The sequence below is a fragment of the Dryobates pubescens genome, chromosome 19 (assembly GCF_014839835.1).
Source record: "Dryobates pubescens isolate bDryPub1 chromosome 19, bDryPub1.pri, whole genome shotgun sequence".
In the NCBI taxonomy this organism is placed as follows: Eukaryota; Metazoa; Chordata; class Aves; order Piciformes; family Picidae; genus Dryobates; species Dryobates pubescens.
In genome coordinates, this window is record NC_071630.1 from 22,502,099 (window position 1) to 22,525,884 (window position 23,786).

The window sequence follows — 23,786 nt, forward strand, 5'->3', positions numbered from 1 at the left end:
AAAGGCTAGTGCAGAAAGCAGTGCTACAATTCACATTTATTCCAATAACTGGCACCTTCATTTTCAGCTAAGCTGATCAAATGAGCAGTTTTGCTCATTTATAGTCCAAGATGTGATTTAACTATAATGGCTGAAGCTAGAGGTATTCTATGTAGCATCCTGGCTTCCTGAGGGATCCTTATGATTGACTTTTCCCAACCTTGAGATGATTTGCCCTGTGTAGACTGTGGGCTGATAAAGCGCTGGGGAGCTTGTTCCAGGAGTATGCCAAACTTGTATCTAACTTCTGAGTTGCACATCTGGATTTGCTTCCCATGAAGGAAGAGGCAATGGCACATGCTTGAACTTGCATGTGTATAAACCCCTCCTATTGAAGGGCACACATTTTAGAAACTGCTCTATGTAGGATTTTTTTGCAATGGCTGCTTCCTGGCAGTGTGAGGCTTCTAGAAAATGTGACTGAAGGTTAAGTTCCCCTCATGACAAACCTTGTTTTGTCTGTGCATTATTGGTGTTTGAGAACCTAGTTTGATTCTTTGTGTGTGGTTTCTCATGTATGGCAAATTTTGAAGCATTAAGGACCATTTCCTTCCAAGAACTTGACAGTTTATTAACACAGCAATGACAAGCTTGAAGCTGTTCTTTAAAGCTGGCATTTAGGTAGCATTTCCTTTTTGTTTCAGTATCTGTTGATGCTTTTCTTGACATCCAACTGTAAGAGAAGTATTTTGCACTTCTGAGACAGATGTGTGTAAATATAAACTGTTAAAAACCAAGGTACTTGTCATGTTTGCAGCTTTGTATACTAACTTTACTGGAGTATGGTAAATATGAGATGTGCAGTTTTCCAGTTAGCTCTGAAAACTGCCATGATAGCAAGTAATGTGACTGAATTAAAGTGATTTCCTTCACTCTAGCTCAAATATTTCAGCTATTGCTGCTCATTACATTTCTATTCCTGCCAACAAGACTCTTTCTGAGGTAGACTTGTTGCCTTGATTTCATTTTCCAATACATGAGTGCAGTTTATTACCTGATACTGGTCTAACTGGAGCACATACTACTCCTTAGGCCACATAGGATGAGCTTTTAATACACAGTTACAGGAATCCAGAGTTCTGCATGGCACAGCAAGGAGTCAGCATGGCATCTCCAGCAGATTGTACTAATGTGCCGTGGCACAGAAATGAAATCTTTTAATAAAAAGTACTTGATGTCAAGTGCTGTTATGTACTGACACAGCCAGCATGCTGAAAATAAAAATTCAGAGCTGTCAGATTGGCACTTATTTAATTTACAGGCAAGAGACAAATATAAATATGCAGCAATTGAAACTGGAATTCTGAGTTCCAAACACAACTGTAGCAGGCTTTCCCCTTTATGGACAAAAGCCTCTTCCTCATCTGAAACGAGGGTTATACAAACCCCAACAGCTAACAGAATGTAGTGTTCAATGGTCAGGATCAGAATCCACTCCTAATTTCCCAATGTTTGACAATTGTGATTACTTTGCAAATGTATAACAAATGCATTACATTTTGTACATTACAGCCTAATATCGAAAAATAATTTGTTTCTGTCAAAATTATGTAACTAGGAGACTTTATTAAACCACAAGTATGTTCCCTAGGTAACTTCAGTTTAACAGGGTGTCAGAGGCAACTTTCTCCTCTTAGATCCTATTTTAAAACACTGGGAACTACAAATGTATTTAGGGATTAGGATCCTACAAACTTCCCTAGACACAGGAGATTGGTTCATGGCACAACTAAGACTATACAGTGACGTTTTCCAGAAAGCAGTATCTGAAGTAGTTCCCTATAGAAGGGCAATTTAACAAATGTACTACTGATGCAGCGAGCTGCTCTCAGGTTTGTGGTGAAGAAGCCACTCTGGCTTATGTGCTTACACGTATTTTCTTTGTAAATGTGAATTTAGAAGTTACTTCTGTATTAAGCAGGAAAAAAAAAAAAAAGTTTTATTTTTGAAGTGCTGACTTGGTTTGGTGGAAGTGGAACCTTTCTGCCAAGATCCATGTTGCAGGGTGTGAAAGGATCACTACTCCTTGTTAACTTCCTGCAGAACTGCCAGGCAGTGTGTGGTGACTCGGCCCGAGAAGCTAATACACCCTTGCAAACAGAGCAGTCTAAAAGTAGCTGCAGTATTTGGCCACACAAAGGCAAGTTTTTATGCAGAATTACAGGGCTTGTAATATTCCAGAGGTCAAGTAGCTTTTCTGTCTGCATATCCCAGAGTCTACCATCTCTGAAACAGCAAAATTAGGCCGAATAATCAGATTTCCATTACTCTGTCAATTCAGACTGTATTTAATATACTGGTGCTTCTGCTGTAACTGGGAATTGATTAGGAGGATGCAAGGAAATGTTTTGGGGTTTGGTGGTTGTCACAAATACTTGTCTGTATTGATTACACTCAGAATGACTCTGCTCTGCAAGGAAGTCAGAAGTGCTGGAGAAAATGTGAAATCTGGGAGACAGGTGGCTTTGGATGTACTTCCATGCTGGCACTTCCCAAGAAAGTTCTAATTCTATTAATGGCTTCAGCTCTTGCTCTAGAGCCTTTCTGTGGTAGTGTGTTGTTTTTTGTGTTGGTGGTGGTTGTTTTGGTTTGGGGTTTTTTGGGGGGGGGGGTTGGGTTTTTTTTGTTTTGTTTTTAATTAGCAGAGTGTTCATGAAAGCCCCTTTTCCTCTCTGGCCATGTGTAAAGCAGCTGCTGTGCAGAGCCCTGGGCTGCTGTCCCCCTGTGATGGCAGCCATGAGGGCATTTGTTGTGCTCACCCACCTGTGCAGAGCAGCAGCCAGTCTTTCCTCTAGGCCACTTCTTGGTCGTTCTTTGCGAATGCAAGATCCTAAGTTGGTTTCAGTACAGATCTGTGTGCACAGGGACAGCGCAGGGTACATGTTTATTTATGATTAATGGAGATGAGTGTGATCCCATGCATACATTGGTTGCTGAGTACAAGGCCTTGTCAGGCACTCCATTAGGGTTGCACAGGAAATTCTAAAGCAAATTTGAGCTGACTTCTTTTTCTCAACTGACTATAATTTATGTGTGGATGTTCAGTTTTTAGACTTAAATCTTTTATGCGTTTTGGATAGAGACACTGAAAATTATTCCATCTGCTTTAGTCAATAAGAGGATTATAAGCAGCATAGCCTTGCTGTAAGGCAGAAAACTTTCTGCACACTGTTCTCACTTCCGTGTGGATGCAGTAGATGGCATTGAATGATGTATGAAACACTTTCTCTCTAGCAGGAGACACTGCAAATTTGTAAACTAGTAGAGACTACAATATGTGGATAAGAGAAGACAGAAAATCCAGGTTTTGGTTACTGAGTTTGGAAAATACAATTCATACACCTGCCTGCCCAGGTGGTAAAGGAAACAACCTAATGGTTTCCCATCTTTGTATTGGAATGGCACACATTGCACAAAATATTGGAGAGAGCGCTCCTTTTAATTCACCTGCGGTGTGATACAGTCAGGCCATGGCAGCCTGGGAAGGAAGAGAGAGACCTGTGTAGTGAAACTCCTAACATCCATCTGGCAGATGAGGATCTCCTCTGAAGCTCTGCTACAGTCTAGCGAGCTGAGGAGAATCTGCTGGCTTGGGGGTTGATCCACCAGTGACTATGAATCTTCCTTGTCTGCCACCGTCTTCACCCTCCCTGAAGCACGCTGAGGGGAACAGTAATAAGGACATCATCAATATCCATTTGGAAACTGTTTAAAAGGGGACTGAGCAGACTAAGAACGGAATAATACATGTTGTTTATTACATACTCTCCTACCTGGAACAGAAAGTGAACGTTAACAAGGCATTGTTGAGTACAAATGACTTCTAAATTCACTTACTGCAAAACTGACTTGCCAGGTATAAAATGAATCAGACACTTCTTGGCTAGGTGAAGAACAAGAAAACCACCCAAGCTGATGAAATTGCATCTGTATGAAATAGAGCTCTGCTTGTTATTTCAAGGTGTCAGATGAAATCTTGTGATGCTCACCTGTGGTTTTGTTTTCTGAGCTCTGGGTATGGCTTTCCTCTATGGGCATTCTCTTTAGTGGTCCATGAAGTGTTGGCACATTAACTGTCAACAGGAAAACCATATGCTCAGATTAGTTTGTTGCCTCAATCGAGATCTTCATTTTCAAATCACTGGGAATTTTGACTTGCAGCTGTCTTAGTCCCGAACTGCCAAAACCTTCAACAGAGTTGAAAGCCTAATATAGAACTTGATAGTAATTTGCTTGTGTCCACCAGCAAATATATTTTTAAAAGCCCTGTAACATATGATACAGACAAGGAATGACACTACATGCCAGCTTCTCTGGGAGCCTGTTCCCTCTGGGTAAGAGCAGGGGTATATGCTGTGTTTTCAGATGGTTGACAGACATGGGAGGTGCTGCAGCAAGCTAGAGCATCTACGTGCTTTGCTGAGACATAGCAAAAATTCCCAACACCTCTGGAGAAGAATGCAAACAAATCCATCAAAATCCCAAATTTGCTACAGAATGGAGAAAACATGGTCAAAGCCACTATTTGTGTTTCATCATGCTCCCCAGACTCCCTTAGCATTGCTCCTTCTGCATTGTAGTAGTATGCAGATAGCAAAATGAGACTGCTGATAACATTAGCATTACATGGCACTTCAGTAATAGGCTTGGCTCTTGCATGTGAACAAAGACTGGCAGCACAACTGTGACAGAAACAGATGAGTGGGGGGGGGGGGGTATGTGCTGTGCAAGTACTGATGATGAGGAAGGAGTCAGTGTGCTAGCAGCAAATGGGATCCCAGTAAGCCGGTGTGCACGTGTGAAAAGGCCAGTGCTATGTACAAAGGCTGCACAGCAGGGTTAGAAATGGAGCTGTGTGAACTCTGCCATTAATTGCCTTTTTGTTTCCCCCTTCCTTCCAGGTGCAAGTGGGAAGTACACCTCAGGACCAAAGAATTGTGGGATACATTTCCTGCACTCACTTGCAAGCTATTGCAGGTACTGTCCTCATTTCCGTGTCTCAATTTTTCACTGTTCCTAGGCCTGTGGTACTCTGTGCAACAGCAGCACACACTGCTCCTCCAGGACTCCTGAGAAGGAAGCAAAGGAAGAAAGGTAGACATGTCTGTCCCCAAACCTTCACGTTTTCAGTCTCAGAGTCTTACAGCACACACAAAAATATCCCTTAAGACTTTTTTCTTTGCTCCCCCTTAACCAAGAATACATAGAATACATAGAAGTACTGCTATTTAAGCAAATTTCTACTATCATCATTACCCAGCCTTTATCAACCTATACTGTGAGCATATAAGCTAAAATCTTGGCACATAGCTAGAGGATCAGAAGATACAAACCAGCAGCTGGAATAAGCCCAAATTCTCTTGGTTTTGACCTGTGAATTAAATCCATCACTAGCCAACAAGTTAATTCACTCACTGAAAAACTTTCTTGGTCATCTTCAAAAGCCACTCCATTATCACATTTGCTACAGCACGACACAGCCTGCTATGTGCCCTTCATTTCATGGAACAGTATTTTCTAAGGCCATTAAACAAAATGCAAAAACTCTTAGCAGGATGTGGAAGGCTTTTTGGGAATTGTCACTGAATTCTCTCAAAAAAGAGTAAGAAGTGTTTTAATATCAGATTTCTGTCTGTGAGACATGTGGACTCCCATGCTTCCTATAACCAGACTGGAATTTTATGAAGCTCTGGCAGGTTGTGGTGGAGCCTGTTCCTCCTCAACCATCTCAGGACCTTTAATGCTCTTTTTTAATGACAGTATCTCAATCCCAACACCAAGCTCTCCTTTTAGTATCAGAACAAGGCCAAGGTAGATGGGTTGCCTTATCTCCATTTTACAGCCCAAGTCCAGAAGGCAAGGGGAAGGAAAACTTAGTAACTTGGGCTTATTTTCTTCCATCGTTAGTGTCCTGATGCAAAGCTTCAAAATTGGGGCACTTCTGTTTCAGCTGTTTGCCTGAAAACTGACAAAATCCTGACATCCTTGGAGATGTTTATGGAAAATTCTCCATGTCTCTGTCCCATCCTCTGCATCAAAACTGCCAGCTCTATACTTCAGAGTAGGTGTAGCAGTAAAAGACAAATCTACCAAGCTTTACTTAGTGTAAGATCAGAATTTAATTTAGCCAGAGGGGAGGTGGATAATCCTTAGTTTTACTTGGCGTAGCTGTGATTCTTGTCTCCTGAGAATGGGAGAACCAAGACAGCCCTGGAAGGCAGGCTGTGTGCTGCACTGTGAGGAAGACGGTGATGTATTATAGATGGTAGAACTTTGGACCGATGCGCCACATATGTCTGGGTTAACCCAGTCAGGCAGCTCGCATTCATTCCACTTTGTCAGTGCTTCAGCTGCAGAGAGACAGACTTGGGAACAAAACTGCCAGTCCCTGAAGTACATTAGAGAGACTTGATAGTTCTAAAGAAGATTCATGAATTTTTCAGCTACATTTTAACAATGTAACATCCTTCTTTGGCTTTCTATTTTTAACTCTGGAATTATGGTAATGTACTGTGAGATTGCTGTTGTGGAGCTGAGATTTGATGCTGTTCTAGTTTAGGTTATAAACCTCCATTTTTAGTCCTGTTCCTTTTTATTACCTAGACAAGTATTCTCAGTTAGTCTTTGGTAACCACATTATGAAATCCCTAAAATATTAAAGAGAACTAGAGGGCAGGGAGGAATAATGGGGAAATAATGTTCTCTTTTCAAAGTCAGACTAAAGCTTCTTCAAGGGTAAAAAGCTACCTTTCATTTTCCTACTTGTATTCCTGCTTCATACTTTTAGGTTTATCTGGTTCAAACTACATTAAAATAGAGCAATGATTTAAGAGTCTAACTGTCCTTTGATAGATCACATTAGTTTGTGTAATGAAATGGACAACTGAAGCTCCCAAGTTTGGCAGATCTGTGCTTTCTGATCTGTATCATCTGATTCATAACGTTTCACACATTAACAAAATTACCTCAAACCCAGTTCAGGGATGTGAAGCTGTGGTGTCCATAAAACAAGCCCTGTTTAAAAGCTTAGCCATTTAAATCATCCGGCTGTACACGGCTGAGTGCAATTTGGCTTCTCCTCTAGGATACATAAACTTACACTTGACAGTTCTGATACTTAGATGAGTATAAAATGAAGGGATCCAGCTGCTTCTGGTCAGGACTGAACTGCTAATGCTTGTTTCCAGAGTGTGCAGGCTCAACGCTGTTCTGAGCAATTACTGGTGGATTTTTTGGTTGTGTTTGGTTTGGTGTGTTTTTTTCAGACCTGACGTTCACCTTTTTCAATAGAACTTTACAATTAGATGCAGCTTATCCTCTCAGTTCCTTTCCTATCACTGAACAGTACTGTGAAGCACCTCCTCATTTCCACTGTGGAAATAGCTGCATTTCAGTGACAAATGAAGGGATCCTTTAATGAGACTTGAGTGTAATTATTTTCCAAGGGGCTGTTAAGTTTCCATGGTTCTTTTATGTCTTTCAATTAATCAGTGATTCATGTTCTGCACAGGTTTTGCTACCTAGAATCCACCCACCTCCCAAGTCCCTTTGAGTCATACCTTTCCGACCCCACCAAGCCATCGAAATAAAACCTCAAGCAGTTCCAGGCCAGGTCCAAACGATGCGGCCTGCTGGATGCTGCCTCATAACTTCACTCACATCCCTGCTCTCTGTTTAGTGTGAATCTAGTCATTAGCAGAACAGGTACCAGCTACTTGTACTTCTCTAGCACCAGCCTCAGGTCCCACAAGCTTACACACAGCTTAAGTAGAACTCAGCTCAGGACTGAGAGATCCCCCCAGCGTCTGCAATTCTGACCATGCAACTGGGGGGAGCTTCATCACTAAGCATCCTTAGGAAGCGATTCCACCTTTCTGCAGACAGTGTGGTGTATCCACACCAGGGTGGCCTGCCCTTGCCCTCTCCTCTCAGCTGTGCTCACACAGCTGTGCCAGGCAGTGTTGCACTTGACTGGGGACCTAACACAGCTGGATAAAAGCTGGTGGTGGGTTTTTTTGCTGTTTTGTTGCCCCAGCCTATCCTGGACTGTTGCGAGTGTGGGGGCCCATCCAATCTGTGACATAGTCAGGTGCGACACAGCCTGCCCAGGACTAAGCTGACGCTTTTGCTTGTGACTTGGAAACAATTTGTCCTTTTGACCAGGCTGTACAGCCTACATTTAAAGCCCAGGTTCCCTCCCAGTATATCCCATAGTGCTTAGAACTGCTGAGAACTTTTCATTTTAAAAACCTCCACCGGCTCTTTTAATCTTACCTGCTGAGGCCTGGTAGCTGCTTTTTTCAACCACCACAGTGCTCCTTCTAAAGTATCACAGAGTGGGACAGAACATCTCTCTCTGTGTTTCATACCTACCTGCAGTTCTAACCAAAGCCAGGGTTTTCCTTGGGCATTTCCAATGTGACTGGAAAGGGCAAGTATGATTATGCTATAACCAACAAAGGTGAAGTGTTTATGCTGAAGGGGGTTCCCACACTACCCTTTCATCCTTCCACAAAATCTGAAGCTGACGAACTTGTAAAGAATCCTGAAATGCTAGCTGCAGGAACCGGTCACAACACAATTATTTGCAGTCTTCCGGGCCAGTGACTGAGGGAAAGTGTGTAGAGCAATTAGTACAAACCTGTGTCCTCTGGTTAATCACTGGCAGCAGTCCATCGGATCAGTGATCCTCTCTGAATGTGTAATTAAAGCTGAAGGCTGGAAGGAGAATTTGAATGTTAGTGTGCAGAGTTACTACCCAGTTCTCTTCTGCTAGTATTTACTGATGCTATTGCATTCCAGCAGCAGTTTCTGAGATGTCTGCTCCACAGATTGCTCTGGATTCAGCTTTGGCTTCTCCTCTACTTAGATGTCTGATTAGTTCAGTTATCTTCATCTCCAAAGCTATTGATTACTGGGAGTTGGCAAGACTGAGTAACTTTTTCATACAGATGTAAGCAATACCTGCTGTGTAGCTGCAGCAAGCTGGGTACCATTAGTTTATTAATCTCAGAACAGTTACGTTCAAGTGGCGTCAGAGGATTCTTTGTCATGGAAATCTAGCTCACTTCATTGCTCCTTCCACTTGTGTACTGAGTGCAATTACTTCTATGACCTCTAGTGGGGATAATCAGAGATGCCAGACTATCACAAGCTACACTTTGCCTTAAAAGAAATCAAAGTAATCAGCTTCTAAAGTTCCGAGGCTGCTGTTTCTCTGGGAAAGGGAACCGCTGATGCTACGTGGTGTACAGTGCAGCTACAAAGGCTTGGCCATCTCACTGAGGTTGCCTTGTGTAGTTAATGCTTTTTCAGTAGTAACAACCCATGTTACCAGACACCTTTCACAATACCCTCCCCTCCTAAAATGTTTCTGCCTGTCTTTTGTTTTTCCTGAAAGTTTTCTGGCTTGAGGACTTGTACCTTTGTGTCTTGCAGAGAAGGGGGTTTGCTGTGTTCTTGGTGCACTCTGTGACAGGTTACTGCCTGAGTTTTACACCTGTGTGGTAATGGCTACACTGTTTTATCACTCGTCCTAGTGAAGCCATACTAGGAGGACAATGCAAGACTTTGACAGTTCAAGGGTGCAAAAGTGAGTCATATTCTTGTCAACCAGCACCATGCTTAAAAGTTTTCTTACGAGGAAACAAAGGCAGGCCAGAAGAAAATAGTGGCCTAAGGAGATGATATAGGAGAGAGAGATTCAGATGCTGCAGCAGGAGCACAGTCCCTGAGTTTGAATAAGCTTCACAGGAATGAGAAAGCTGGGATTGTTCATCTTGAGGAGACGATGACTCAGGAAGGATCTTAGCCAGGTGTGTAAACACCTGATGGGAGGGTGTAAAGAAGATGGAGGTGGACTCTCTCCAGTGGTGCCCAGCAACAGGATGAGAGGCAGTGGGCACAACTTGAAATGCAAGAAGTGCCATTTATACAAAAGAAACAGGTTCTTATTGCAAGGGTGACTAAACACTGGACAGGTTACCCAGAGGCTATGGTGTTTCTAGCCATGAAGATATGCAAAGCCTGACTGGATATGGTCCTGAGGAGCCAGCTGTAGGTGGCCCTGCTTGAGCAGAGAGGTTGGATTAGATGATCCCCAGAGGTCCCTTTCAAGCTCCTGCTTTCTGTGAATCTGTAATTCCATCCATATCTTCAGTTAAGCAGCGTCTGTGTTAGTCACGCATACCTTTTGTGCTTGGTGTCACCTGCTCCAGGCTGAATTTATTCCACGTGACCTACTTCTTGTGCTTTTGTCTAGCTCTGTCTTCACTGTAGGGCTTTCCTCTGCTGTTGTAGCAAGGGGGTTTCCAAGAAGAGGTTGGTCTGCATTTCTGTCACGCTGTGCTTAGGGTGCTCTCTGAACTTTAGCAACAAGTAACTAGAACTATAGGGTAGGGAGTAGATGCAGGAAGCACTTGAATCTCTTTGTATGTTACAGCCCAACTGGTAAAGATTTGTTGGCAGTAGCACACGAGTGGAAGAAAAAAATAATCATATTATTTACTGTTGGAATTACCAATCTGTAAAGATGAGCCAGTAGCAGAACCCATACAAAGTTCTCTTTCCCTGGCCATGTTCTTGTCAGTAATTCTTCTAATTATGTAGGATTATATGAAATAATGCATGGTTGAACAGTTCTGATTCAGTTTCTATTTAATTACTGGTTTACCTCCCCCCCTTCTCAAGGTGCTCTTGAAAGTCCAGCCCTTCACAGGTTAATGCTGGTAGGAAAGTGAAGTCTGGAGGTTTGTCTGTGTGCTGACACAGGTCACATTTCCCAAGTGTATGAAACATGCTGGGGACAGCTGCAATTGAGTGATTAGCAAGCTGTGACTTAAATATTGGCCATCTCCACGGTGGCCACTGAAAGCAGCTTAGGTACATACCTAGATGATGTTTCTAATTATGTTGTACATCTTTTAATAGCTAGCACAAAGTAGTAGATGAGGCTAAAACAAAACTGTAGTCACAGTAAATAATTTTGGCTTTGCTACTCTTCCTTCCAGGTGTGACATTTGAAAGTCTCTTATTCTGAAGACAAGTCACACTGTTCTGATTTGACATATCAAGTCTGAATCAGCTGTAACTATAGGTACAGCAAAAACAAAAGCAAAGGGAAGACAATATGGTAAACAATTGTTTCTAGAATAGCTTTCTGCTCCTTCCCCACATCAAGTGTGTGCTGTAATCACTTTAAGAGAGACAGTAATGAATTTTTTCCTAGACGTCATCCCGGCCTAATGTGCCTGAAATGAAGTGTGGTTAGCTGCTGTAATTACAGAGCTGCTTTGCGTGTCAAATGGTTTCACAAACAGAAAACATTTGGTGACCAATCACTGTCAACTCTTTCCTGTTACTCCTGTAAAACGAGGGCACCTGCTCAGCACAGGTAGCCTGCTGGAAGTTCTCTACAGCTGGTCAAAAGGCTCTGGCTCTTTACCTCTGAAATACTGTGCCCCTAAAGCTGCAAAAGTAGAGGGGGAATGTGCTTCCCCTTCAGGCGTTCTTATTTGAGTGCAAACAGAACCCTTGCTCAGTGGACTACTACAGTATGAGTAAGCTGAATTTACCACTGATGTGTATTTACTAGTAACACTTGAAAATGATTTTTTTTCATCTTTTGACATGACAAACCAAAGCAAGATCAGGTGGCTCACCCTAGAACATGCTGTCCAGTTTTGTCTGAAGTACAGATTTTAATTCTGAACTACAGATTGTAAATGCAGTGCATCAGAGCATTCTCCTCCTGTGCCTAGAACTGTCATCATTTTGGCTGCACCACAGCTTCCTTGTCTTATGAGTGATTCCAGGAGGGGATACTTACATCATCATAAAGTGTGCTTCCTAATGACTGTCACGCTAAGCACTGTGTATTGAGGATGCTTTTGGCCACACCATGTTTTATCCTGCTCCCTTTTTCCTCAACATGTCTATCAACAGCTTGGCAAGTGGCTGAGTAACATGCTAAGAAGAGGTCTTATTTCTTGGTTTGCTTCTCTGTTGGTTGGTTGATCTGCTACAGGAGACACTACTGTTCGATGTGAGCAACTGGACATGCTTCAAGATTGGCTGTCTGAATTCAGAAAATCTACCTCCTCCTCCAGTACAGCCAATCCAGAGGAGCTGGTGGCGTTTGATGTCATCTGTGGCGATCTCAACTTTGATAACTGCTCCTCTGGTAAGACGAGGGTTTTCTTTTCTTCATGCCTACCTATTCCAAAAAGGAATGGGAAAGTTCTTGATTCCTGTAGGTAACAGCAGTATACTCTGGTGACTGGCTTTTGGAAGGAAGGACTTCATTGCTACAGGTGCTTCTAAAATAGGGACTAGCTGAGATGAGCCAAGGAGAGAAGCTCACATTTAGAAGCTCTGATGAGTTAAGCATAGTATTTTTTTTAGGCACAAAGAGCAATAATTTGTGACTTAGGGTAGCAATAATGAGGACAGATCCAGTGGTGTATCTTTACTTGAATTAGGTTGCACTTAACTATTCTTGAACTTTAGTTACTAAAGATATGTATGTGATGATATTTTTGTGGATGAAGAAGTAGTAAGCCTGTGCAGCTAAATATCCTTTGGTAGTGCTTACACACAGAGGAGATTAATGCTGCAGAGAGAACTAAACATTGCTGAGTCAGTCCTGAAAGACATTAACTGACCTGTGTACTTTGAGTGTTGAGTTTAATACATTTTATGGGGTTTTAACCTCTATATTTGGATATGGAAGGCACTACAAAAAGAACTCCACAAAACCAGTGGGTTCCCAGAGATGGTAACCTTTTCCAAACACATACTGTCTGGGTACAGAACACTGTTTGTGTAGACTGTCTCCCTGCCTGGCCCCTGCTCAGGCATCCAGCAGTGCTCTCTTCTGCCCTTATGTGATGACAGTTGACTGCTGGTTTGGAGCTGGGGAATGACTGAAAGGCCTTTTGTGTGACTGGGCCAGAATGAAGCCCTGAAGTAGAGAGGTAGAGACAGGGCAGGTAACAGTGAGACGGTTTCATCCTAGAGAGTTAATCTGTGCTGTGTTATCAGGGAGATGTACAGGGAACAGGTGAGCTCAAGCTACAGCATTCCAAGTGGGATTCATCAATTCCAACCAGAGTTTGTGGAGTTACAGGTGAATTTGTGAACATTAATGGGGTAGAAAAGACCATCAACCCAAAGCAGCCCTTCTGTTCAGTTCTAGCTGATATGTATAAAAAACGTAATTAGAACTCAACCAGTCATGACTCTGTAATTCAAGTAACTTCAGAATAGTTGGAGAAGTTGATGGCAAGTGTTCTGAATGGTAGGAAAATCCATTATGCACTGTGGAAACGAAACAGCAAGAGGTAATGGCTACAGAATAGTGTAGCTAGACATGCATTAGGATCAAATGTAACAACAGCAGCAGGCATAGGGAGTATTTTTTAGGGAAGAACTATGGTCAGTAACACGCCTTCAGCTGGCTAAGCTGCTACACAGACAGGCTGAGGTGGCAACTGCAGCAGTCCCAAACAAAGGAGACAGAGGCTGGGGATGCAAATGGACACATCTGCTGCGATATGACTATTTCACTTGCAATGCTCTTGGATGGATGGAGAGGCCTGGAGGCAAAGGGAAATAAGCAGCCTGCTGCATACCAAAGGGGAGGCTGACCAGTCAGATCCAACTCAAAAGTAAATGGTGCTGTGCAGCAGGAGGAGGCAGGAGTAAAGCTCTGAGGCTGAGCATACGGTCAGTATTCTCTGCCCAACAAGTTGTGGCTCTCTAACCAAGATCCTGCACAAGCACCAGAGTATAATGAATGCTGTTGTGACCTGTCTTCTTAAAGCAGAAGTGAAAACAACTATTTGCTTCTGCAAATAATAGTGGCAAACACTGTAACTGCTACTAAAGACTGAAAAGTAGGTTATAAAAATGCATTTTAATTTTTGCTAACTCTGCAAGGGGAAGGGGATGTAAATAAGTGGCGAATTTACTCAGCTTGGACACTGAATGAAGCTGGCTATGTCATTTATTTTCAGATTGGGTTTTTCCTTACGCACTAAGCAATGTTTTAAAGTTTTCTGCCTTCATTTTTACATTACTCATTGTTTTGGGGACATTTGTTAGCATTTCAGGGAACTGAACATCTTGAGATTAATTTTTTTAAGCAATAATCAGCTTCCTCTAATTCTGTGTATGATTTTCTGTATTCTTTCCTGCTCCACAGACTGATAGGGCAAGTAATTAATGACTCAGTGAATATCAAGCTTCTATTCTTAGATGTATTGACAGTACTGTTTTCAAAGATCTCCTTGTCTAGGAGCGACCTTATGCTTGTGACAAGTTTTCTGCAACTCCGTTTTCCCCTCCAGCTTTATAGACAGAAGATGATGACAACACTCCCATGGCAAACTTACACTTAGTGGGAACATTACTGGAAAGAGAGTTATTCAGGTTGCTTTGCACTGACTTGTGTAAAAGGCCATTAGTTTTAAAACCTTTCAGCACAGGATAAAAACCCTTCCTCCCAGATGGGTTAAGTCTGTCTCATCACATGTGCCTTGTTGCTGTCAGTGCCATAATTGCAAATTAATCATGTCAAAATTTTCATCTGTCTTGGTTTTGAGGAAAATGTTGTAGACATCTCATATAACAAGGGAAGACCTAGAGAAATGAACAAGTGCACAAATCTCATCATCTACTTTTCCATAAAGATTAAACAAACCATTTGGCTGTTCAGACAGAAAGCGATCCTCTGCAGTGCACACCTAGCAAATCTTAGGGCTTGTATATGTATTGTGTGTCAGTCCTCTGACCCTCTGCCACAGCTCTGGGGGACCCTGGCAAGTTACTTTATCCACCTCCCTGAAATACAAGGATGTTCTCAAGAGCTAGCTGTAGAGGGGATGCAGAGGGAAACTAGAAAGGCATAATGAGATGGATCAGCTGCTGTGGAGGCAGAGGCTGAAGGACAGTGAGCTGTGTTAATAACTGTTAATACCAACACGGTGCAAGTGCCGGCGGCAATGAACACAGTGCTGCTGCACACCACGGCTGTGCTCTGTGCCCTTCCGAACAGGGTCAGTGCTTTACACAAGGAGATCTCATGTGACTCTGGCAACACGTGAGCTGCATTCTGAGATACACAGCTCAGGGGTCAAAGCTGTGTTTCTGACTTCAAAGGAGCTCCTCTTCCTGTGTACTTACATATTCTGTTGTCTTGGTGACACAGCGACAGACGTGTTACAGCAGCAGCTCCAAACACAGGCAAATACTCTCCTGGTCCCCAGAGAGAACCTTCAAGTGTTGCTGAGAAGTTTTAACCTTGCAGAAGGTGTAAATGCTGCAAAAAAAGAAAGTTCTTGGGAGCTGGTGCCAATTTTTTTGCTGTTTAACAAAGCCGAATTGTAGCAGCTGGTATTTTCAAGTTCTAGTTGTGCTTGTTTCCCAGATATGGGAAAGCAGCTTGTTAACAGCTCTGTTACACAGCAGGCACAGAGCTAGAGTTTGCTTGTTTGGTCAGTGTCTGACATTCTGATGTAGAGATTTTTGTAGATTATCTTACTACATAATCTAGACTTTTAATGCAGTGTATGCTTTAAATGCAAGGAGTGCAGCAGCAATTAGGAAGAAATTAAAGTTGATAGGTCATGCTGATTATGTTTAGAATGGCTTTAATGCTGCAGGTAATATCCCAAGCAAGTTATCAATTGCCTGTCCTTTCTCTTACAGCTTCTAAAAAATGCAATCAGAATCAAGTAAAGCACAAGCTTTTGTCTTCAGCTTAGGGAGATGTGTTTGTACACCCACAAAGAGCCATTTACACCATTACTGAAGTCAGTCCAGTTCTCCACGGGCTGATCTAACTAGTTTTGTATACCCAGTAAGCAATGCAATGTCAAAACTTGGACAAGTTTCACCTCACTTTACAGCTAGAAACTACAAAAATGTCTTTCACAGGTAGACTTTGTAGGAAAGCACTATTATTAGCAGGAGTTTGTTGGGGTTTCTGATCAAGACAAGGTATTGCTATGCTGTAAATATACTCCTGATCTGGGTCAGATCAGCCCTATAGAAGTATAAAAGTGGGAAGGAGGACTTGCCTTTTCCATTGTGGCAGAACACACAGCTGTTCACAACATGCAGCTCATGTGCCTTTTCCTGCACTTGTTCTTTCCCTGCAGAGGACAAGCTGGAGCAACAGCACTCTCTGTTTACACACTACAAAGACCCATGTCGAATTGGTCCTGGGGAGGATAAACCATGGGCTATCGGTAAGACCTTCTCTAGCTGTCTCTGGACAGCATTTAGCTGTCTGTTGCTCACAGCACGTGGTTCAGTTACCTGGCAGGAAGAATTTGGTGGAGACCAAATATTTACAAGGGTTATTTCTGTAGCATGTATTTTATAAACAGAGCAGTGTCTTGGTGAATTATAATTAAGAACCAGAGATATCAAACTTCAGTCCAGAGTCTAAACTTCTGCATCACGCTAGGTGAATGCCTTCCCACACCTGTTTGTCTTGGAAAGTAATCTCCAGCTTACTTTGCGAGGCAGAGGGTAAGCCAGATTCCTCTTTCTGTACTTTCTGCGTGCAGTGGAAGCCTGCATTGTTTGATCAGAATTTGGTGTTCTATAACTAACGTAACAAAGCAATTAAACACTGTCAGCATGTAGGATTCATTTTATGAAAGATTTCCTGGAACTCTGAAATTCACACCTGGGGAAACTGAGGTGAACTCAGTGAAGTTTTAGATCAGAAATTAAGACTTTCTTTAGGGATGCAATTATAACTGAGACAAATCCTAAAGGTAAGAAGGTGTGACTGTCTAAGAATGTGGCTTTGCACTGTTGTAGCAGAAAACTATAAAAATAAGATTCAGCAGTGTCAGCAGTAGGGAGGACTGGAGAGGAGTGAAGTGAACACAAGGCACTTTTGGTCAGAGTGCTCTCCTCTTCCCCAGACAGGTCACAGGTATGCTGGGACAGTCACATTTCCCTTTCTGTTCACAGGTACCTTGTTGGATCCTGAAGGATTATATGATGAAGAGGTGTGCTCTCCAGATAACCTACAGAAGTATGCAATTCCTAATCTTCCCACGTGCTTTAGACCTTTCCTTAACAAGCCAGATCACTGCTTGCTATTTAACATTTCAAACATTGAAAGCTGCTTATGGACTGTAAATATAATTTTTTACTCACGGGTACTTGGAGAAGAGTTAAAAACGGGGAAGGAAAACCACCTGCTTCTCTAGCAGAACTGGCTTCAGGGGGTGTAGAGACAAGAGCAACTGCAGTGTTTTTATGTCTCTGAAGTTGGTCCTACCTGGACAGACCCCCAGTACAAGAAATTCCAAGCCCTATGGAAAGGGTACACTGACAGCTGGGCTGAAACTCTTCCTGCAGGCAGCCAGTTCTGTGGTCACAGTGCTGCAAAGGACAGCAGGAAACAACAAGACACCTACTTTTCCTCAAATAAACCTATGAAGTTTAAAACACCACCCCCAACCCAACAACTCCTTGCCTATTCTAGAAAACTTGCAGCTTTTGATACACCTCATAAAGCAAGCTCACAAAGAGAGAGGAATTAAATGGTACATTAGACATGACTAGGAATACAGCTTAGTTATCTAGCAGTGCAGCATTACTTTTAAGCAGAGTTTGGTGTTGAGAAACAGGTGTCCTTGGTTTCAGCTAGGAGCCTTATGAGAAATACAAAAATCTTAACTTGCAGAAGTCTTGGGAAAAATGTCTTGAATACCTGTACTGTTTGTTAAATGATGGGCCAGGGGAGAGAAATTAAGTTTTGTTATGGTTTAGAGCAGCACGTAATGAAGGTGATAGTTCTGTACCTTCTCTACCTTCCAGGACAGTTTAATGCATTAAACAGGTTCTTGTCCTGACTGACTAGAAAATGTTCCAGCTGTTCATACTGCAGAGGTAAAGTTACACCAATGAATGAGGTTGTGCAGGTGCTTCAGTGAACACACAGAATGGAAATGGTACCTTATATAAGGACAGTTTATGTCTGCATTTTTACTAAATACTGCATGATATAGATGGAAATTCTTCATGGAATGCTTTAGGTGAGGCTACCCCCTCAAGTATTCTTTGCATCAGTTCTGAACAAACCTTATTTTGAATATACCAAGTCACACTTTACACATTACAAAGCCTGCAGCACTCCCAGGCATTTCCATCCACATGTTGAAAACATTAATTTGGTACATGTGGAAGGGACTTCTGGGAAGCAAAATAAGGTAATTTGGCCCTACAGTCAAGTTTGCAAATGCAAATCTGTATGGGGGTGTAACAGTCTATGTTATGGTTCCAAGAGCAGACTAGGAGCTCTTACAAGAAAAAAAAAGCTACAGAAAAAGCCCCAAATGCTCTGTGTTTTCAAGTGGCTGTTTGAGATACCCCAGAGGTAATTTGGTGACAGGTTATTTTGTTTTATTCCCTGAATAAAAATTGCTACCTGTTTGTAGTAATTAAGTCCCACTGACAATGACTGATAGCTAAAAAGCCATCAAATGTTTAATAGAAATTTAAGAGTATTACTTCTGCTACCTCTGTCCGGCACAGAAGTATAACTGGAAAACGTTCCTGACTGGTAACGATGTAGGTAAGACACTTTGCCTACTAAATGTGCCTTTCGGTTTTCTGCAATACTTTCTAGTTCTCCTCAACTGGCAAAAGCCCTCTATTAGAGCAGAATTTCCACTAGCTTTTCATGCAGGAATCCTTGTATGTGTATTACACAGACATGCTTCTAGAGTAGAGAAAATATCACTGCCATCTCTGCGAGGGACTGACAGACGTAAGAACTGCTAGGTTCTAGTCAGTTACAGCCATTAAGGGAATCTGGGCTTTAAAGACATTTAAATGTTAGGCAGCACAAAGGCTGTCGAGCACTGCCTAGTAGCTAACACAATTCACCCCTAGATGCAGCAGAACAGGGTACAGCCTCAAACTGATCCATTCTCTCCATTTCCAATAATAAAACCTTGCTCAAGCCCTGCAGACATTTAAATTGGCAGCGTAAGCTTATTCAGAGGACTATTTCTTCATCAGCACTCTTCTCTAGTTTATAAATATAACTAAGCAGTTCGCATTACTGAACTAATTAGGCCATAAAAGAGCAGAACAACTCGTTCCTAATCTGAAAGAGATATTTAAGTACACCATACGTAAACCATCAGACTAGAGGAACGCGCTTGGTGCAAATAATGAGCCAGTCATTTATAATTATAGAACAACTAATAAGCTGGAGGTAACAATCTGGGCCCTGCCACAGTGCTGGAAGCCACACAGGCTTCTGCTCAGAAGCGTTTCCTGAAATCCACACAAACACTCTCACAAAGATGATTGTCACCTTCCAGCAAAGCACTGGAACAATCCCAGTTCCATCTCTAAACCCTGAACAGTCCGCCACAGGGCAGCACATTACAGCACCACTAAAACATGATCTCAATGTAAATACTTCCAGTCTGCACTGCTGGACAACACCAGTATGAAAACTTCTTTAACTCTAGTACCTCTCACCTGAATGAGAGTTGGTCCCTTGAGCTTTGTGATGAGGGAGTAACTGTTGCATGATGGCTCCCTTAGCTATGCTGTTCTGGCCACTTCAGCCGCAGTCAGCACTACAAACCAACCAGCAGCCACAGTTTTGACACTTAATTTGGACTCGGGACTGGAAGTATTTCAGTTGAGTTCCAATTGCCTTTTATCCTCTTTCTTTCCTATCAAGTGAGACAATTATTCTTGTACAACTCCACCTGAATTTTTTCACTCAGCCATAGGTGGTTATTTTGACTTACAGTGTTAGCATTAGCTGGTAGTGCAGCATGGCCCCATGTGCAGTACTTGTGCCTCCTTGCTGCAGAGCCCCACAGCAAGCCATTGCCTGTGCAGCAGGCCGATTTCCAGGCAGAAGCAGATGTGTCCACAATTACATATCAGAAAATCACATTTCCCTTCTCTGAGCCATTGTGGATCTTAAGTAAATACACAGCATTCACCAACTTTTAGAAGGACACAATGGAAGCTAAAGCAAATTCATCATTTGAATGAATGTAAACAAGGTGGGTTGTTTTCAGTAGTACTGCAGCACTAGTCAGCAGTTTCTTCTACTTTGTTACTTAATTAGCTTTGCCAAATATAACTGAAAGAGGTCAGTCCCATCAAAGAGCTTGCTTGCTTGAACCCAGAAAAGCATTTCAGGAAGTGAATCATTTGCAGTAGCTCTTTGTAGAATCAGATTGCAAGTGGGGTGTCAACAGTGATCTCATTTAACAGGAGATGACAGTCTAATACTGAACAACATAAATGTTATTGTAACCAGTTTATGAACTATAAGAACCTTCAATACCTCCCCACATCCAAAGGGGTTTAAGAAAAGTTTAAGTAACTGTAAAAACAGATCATCAGGGACCTTTGTGGGTTCCATGGCCCAAAGGCTCATTCAAAGCAGGGCTAACTCCAAAGTTAGATCAGGTTGCTCAGGGCCCCAACACTCTTCTGTATAAAACCTGTTATGGTTTAAGCACCCAAACTAAAAATGCTAACAGGAGAGTTGCAGCTCATTTGCCTGAACAGAACTAGTCTCTAGAAAACTGATTCTTCATTTTGACTGTTTCTATGCCTGGCCTCAGCAGGCAAGGTATGGTCCTCCTCTCAGGTTTGGTCTCCTGGCTACAAGGGTAGGTCCACCAACCCAGGCATCAGGAATGCCAAACTCATTGTGAGGCTTTAAGAGCCCTGTGAGCAGTTAGTACAGCTTCATACTGGAAACCACATTTGGAGAAAGATCTTCTTTACTGGGGCTGTGAACAGAGTCCTCTGTAATGCACAGACAGAACACCCAAACATTCAAAGCATTTGTCTTGTGTTTTAATGAAACAGGGTGCTGGAAAGTGAAGAAGGAAGGAAAGCATATTTAGTCTATCCCACCAGCAAGAACCACAGTTCCAGTCAGAAGGGGAGGAAGGCATCGCTGAAAGGAAATGGGAGGAGAATTGACTATATGCTCTACACAGAAGAAGGTCTCTACCTGGAATGGAAAGTGGTGAGTTTGAGAGTTGACAGAGCCATAACTCACATGAAAAACCTGGCTGGATGGCACTGCACCCTGTTCCACATAGGTTCAAATTCATACTCCAAGGAGAACTTGCTGATCTGCCATTTTCTACTCAGGATGCAAGTACCAATTTGTAACCTTACTAGATAGACTTAAGATGAAGTTAGGGGTTCTGGTAGCAACGCTGGTAAATATGCTGCTCTTCAAAACCAAACAAAACACCTTATTTCCATTCCTTAACACTTCAGCCAGGCTGCCACCCTCTATACTATCCACAGTTGAAAGACTCTGAATTAAATCTATTGTGCCTTTTCTTCCCATGTACAGTAACATCTGTGCTGCTCCTGACAGACAGCTGTAGTGTGGCTGTAGGCAGCCCTCACCTGGGTTCACAAGCCAGCAGCCCAAATACTTCATAATCTCTCCAAGTGTCTGGATGTTCTGTCATTATGCCTGTTAAAACATACCTAAGTCACAAGTGTGTGACATGCAGGGAGAATTTGACAGGGACTACTCCAAGAATTTGCAGTGTTACATGCTGCCTCCTGCTGTAGACTGTGTCTTACAGAGAGCTGTGATGTAAAGGAGAAACTAAATTGCACACTTACAGCTCAAACCCCAGAGCACAGCTGCAGAAGCATGCAGCATGATACCAACCTGTCTGCACTCGGTGGACTCAGCAGCTAGGTAAAGCTTCCTGTTTCAGATATATAAATGCCCATGGCATGACTGTACAGTAAACCCATCTCACCTTTTGCACAAGCAGCAACAAAGCCAGTATTTGAATAGTTTGTAACCCAGATTAGATCTTTGGGCTGATGCCAGCAGCATGAAGAGAACTAGAACACCCGCACTTCCTGCAAGCAGTTGCCAGAGTACTGGGCAAAGCAACTCCCTGGCCTGTAGGAGGGGGTGACTCCACCATATCAAATGAGTATTAGGGCTGCACCACCCCCGTCTCAGAAGGCAGGGAGCAGGCAGTGTTTTCTACAGAATGGTTCACTTCGTCCTACGAAGCACTGCCAGAGCAATGGCTGCATTCAGAGTCACAAGGAGCAGGGATCCCCATCGCTTTAAGTTCCCACAATGCTCCTCCAATGAAGCCAGGCTTCCTTCTCAGATGCATACCATACCTCAGACGGTACAGCCAGCCCCTCCTGCCAGGTGTGAGTCTTCTTACACCCATAGGTTACCTACAACTGCATTACTGATAAGGCTTTGGGGAACAACATAGATGTTCCTGTAAGTGGAAAGAAAAGGTGCAAGAGATTTCACTCAGGTTAGTTCAACTAGTATGATGCAGATGGTTCACCTCACCAAACGCACCATACCGAGAGGCTACCATTAGCCCCATCATGCCAGACTGGTTCCATGTATCTGCTAACACAGTAAAGGATTTCAAAAGAAACCAAAAACTGAGTCCTTGTATGACATAACAGATCAGTTTTACAACTCCTTTGTTACTTTTGTTTTCCTTCTGCAGGAAGTGGAGGAGTTCAGCTTTATTACCCAGTTAGCAGGCTTGACAGACCACCTCCCAGTAGCAATGCGCCTCGTGGTGTCTACAGGAGAAGACGACCCTTAAAACTGACCAGCTTTGAGAGAGCGAAGAGCGAAACGTCAACCACATTGAGAAAACGTCAGAGGATAAGAACAAACTGTTCTGGTGCCATGTTAGGAAAGATGACCAGACCTGACCTGGGCTACTCCCAGAATGTACCAACCATGGTAGCTATAAAAAGGGAAGAAAGAGAAAAAGTTGTGCCCAGAAGCCATGGTCAGAAGTTGCTCAGGCAAGAGGGCAGGCCTGTACGACAATGCTTTCACTGTGGACTGAACGGAACCAAGATGGAAGTCCTAATTCCTTCTGAACCAGTGCCATTCTTACTAAAACATGTTTTTATACTAATATATAGCACAATTTAGTTTGTAATTAGTCTGTGAGTTAGTGATGCTCAATGGTTTTTTGCATAATTTCTTTGTATAACTAAGAAGCTAAAGCTTTTTTTTTAGCCTGTTCAAAGTTGTAGTAGCGTGCTTGCATCAGTAGCATGCGCCCGCACTGCATGCCACTCCGAGATAAACTAGTCAGTAAGATACCATGAGGAGTATCAGAATGGAATCGAGTTCAAAATCCAGATACCAGCCAAAGCAAGGCCTTCTGGGACTGGCAAACCCTTCTGTCATTACAGATAAGCCTCTAAACAAACAAAAACTCACCGATTTGCAGACCAGTATCACCTTTCCTGTCCCATTTATGGGTACTTAAAAGATTTGGATTTAAGACTTTAACAACACAGTTCTACACCAGCTGTGTTCCCGCTGGAATTATGAAGTGTTTTGTCTAAATGATGACTCCAGAATTGGGCCTTTAGCTTTCTAAGCTCAACTTATGCCCTCAAGAAGAAGCAAGGTTCCCCTCTAATGCCTTTTCTTTTGTTCCCATAGGTGGGGCAGTCCTGAACTATGGTACAGGACAGTAGGTATGTTACAGTAGTGAATAGATTCCTGTAGTACCATTGGTAACACCCAAGCCAACATTCTGCCTTAGCTAGAAAGAGTAACTGGGAAATAGCTTGTAAAATGCATGCTAGATATAGAGTTAAAATAACTGTAAGTGACATTTAGGGGGGAAAATGTGTATGACTGATAAGGCAGGATAACCTCAGCTTTCTAAAGGAATCAGTAC

At 42.6% G+C, this 23,786-nt stretch overlaps 1 protein-coding gene across 1 annotated transcript in view; it reads left to right on the forward strand.

The window, feature by feature from the left end:
* Positions 1 to 22,716, forward strand: part of SMPD3 (sphingomyelin phosphodiesterase 3) — a 108,567-nt gene extending 85,851 nt beyond the window's left edge. The window contains exons 3-8 of the mRNA XM_054169829.1: positions 4,941 to 5,016; positions 12,065 to 12,220; positions 16,200 to 16,289; positions 17,029 to 17,092; positions 20,923 to 21,085; positions 22,581 to 22,716. Of these exons, the coding sequence (XP_054025804.1) occupies positions 4,941 to 5,016; positions 12,065 to 12,220; positions 16,200 to 16,289; positions 17,029 to 17,092; positions 20,923 to 21,085; positions 22,581 to 22,682 (651 nt within the window). The 3' untranslated portion in view covers positions 22,683 to 22,716. The remainder of the gene's footprint in view (positions 1 to 4,940; positions 5,017 to 12,064; positions 12,221 to 16,199; positions 16,290 to 17,028; positions 17,093 to 20,922; positions 21,086 to 22,580) is intronic.
* The last annotated feature ends 1,070 nt before the right edge of the window (positions 22,717 to 23,786 follow it).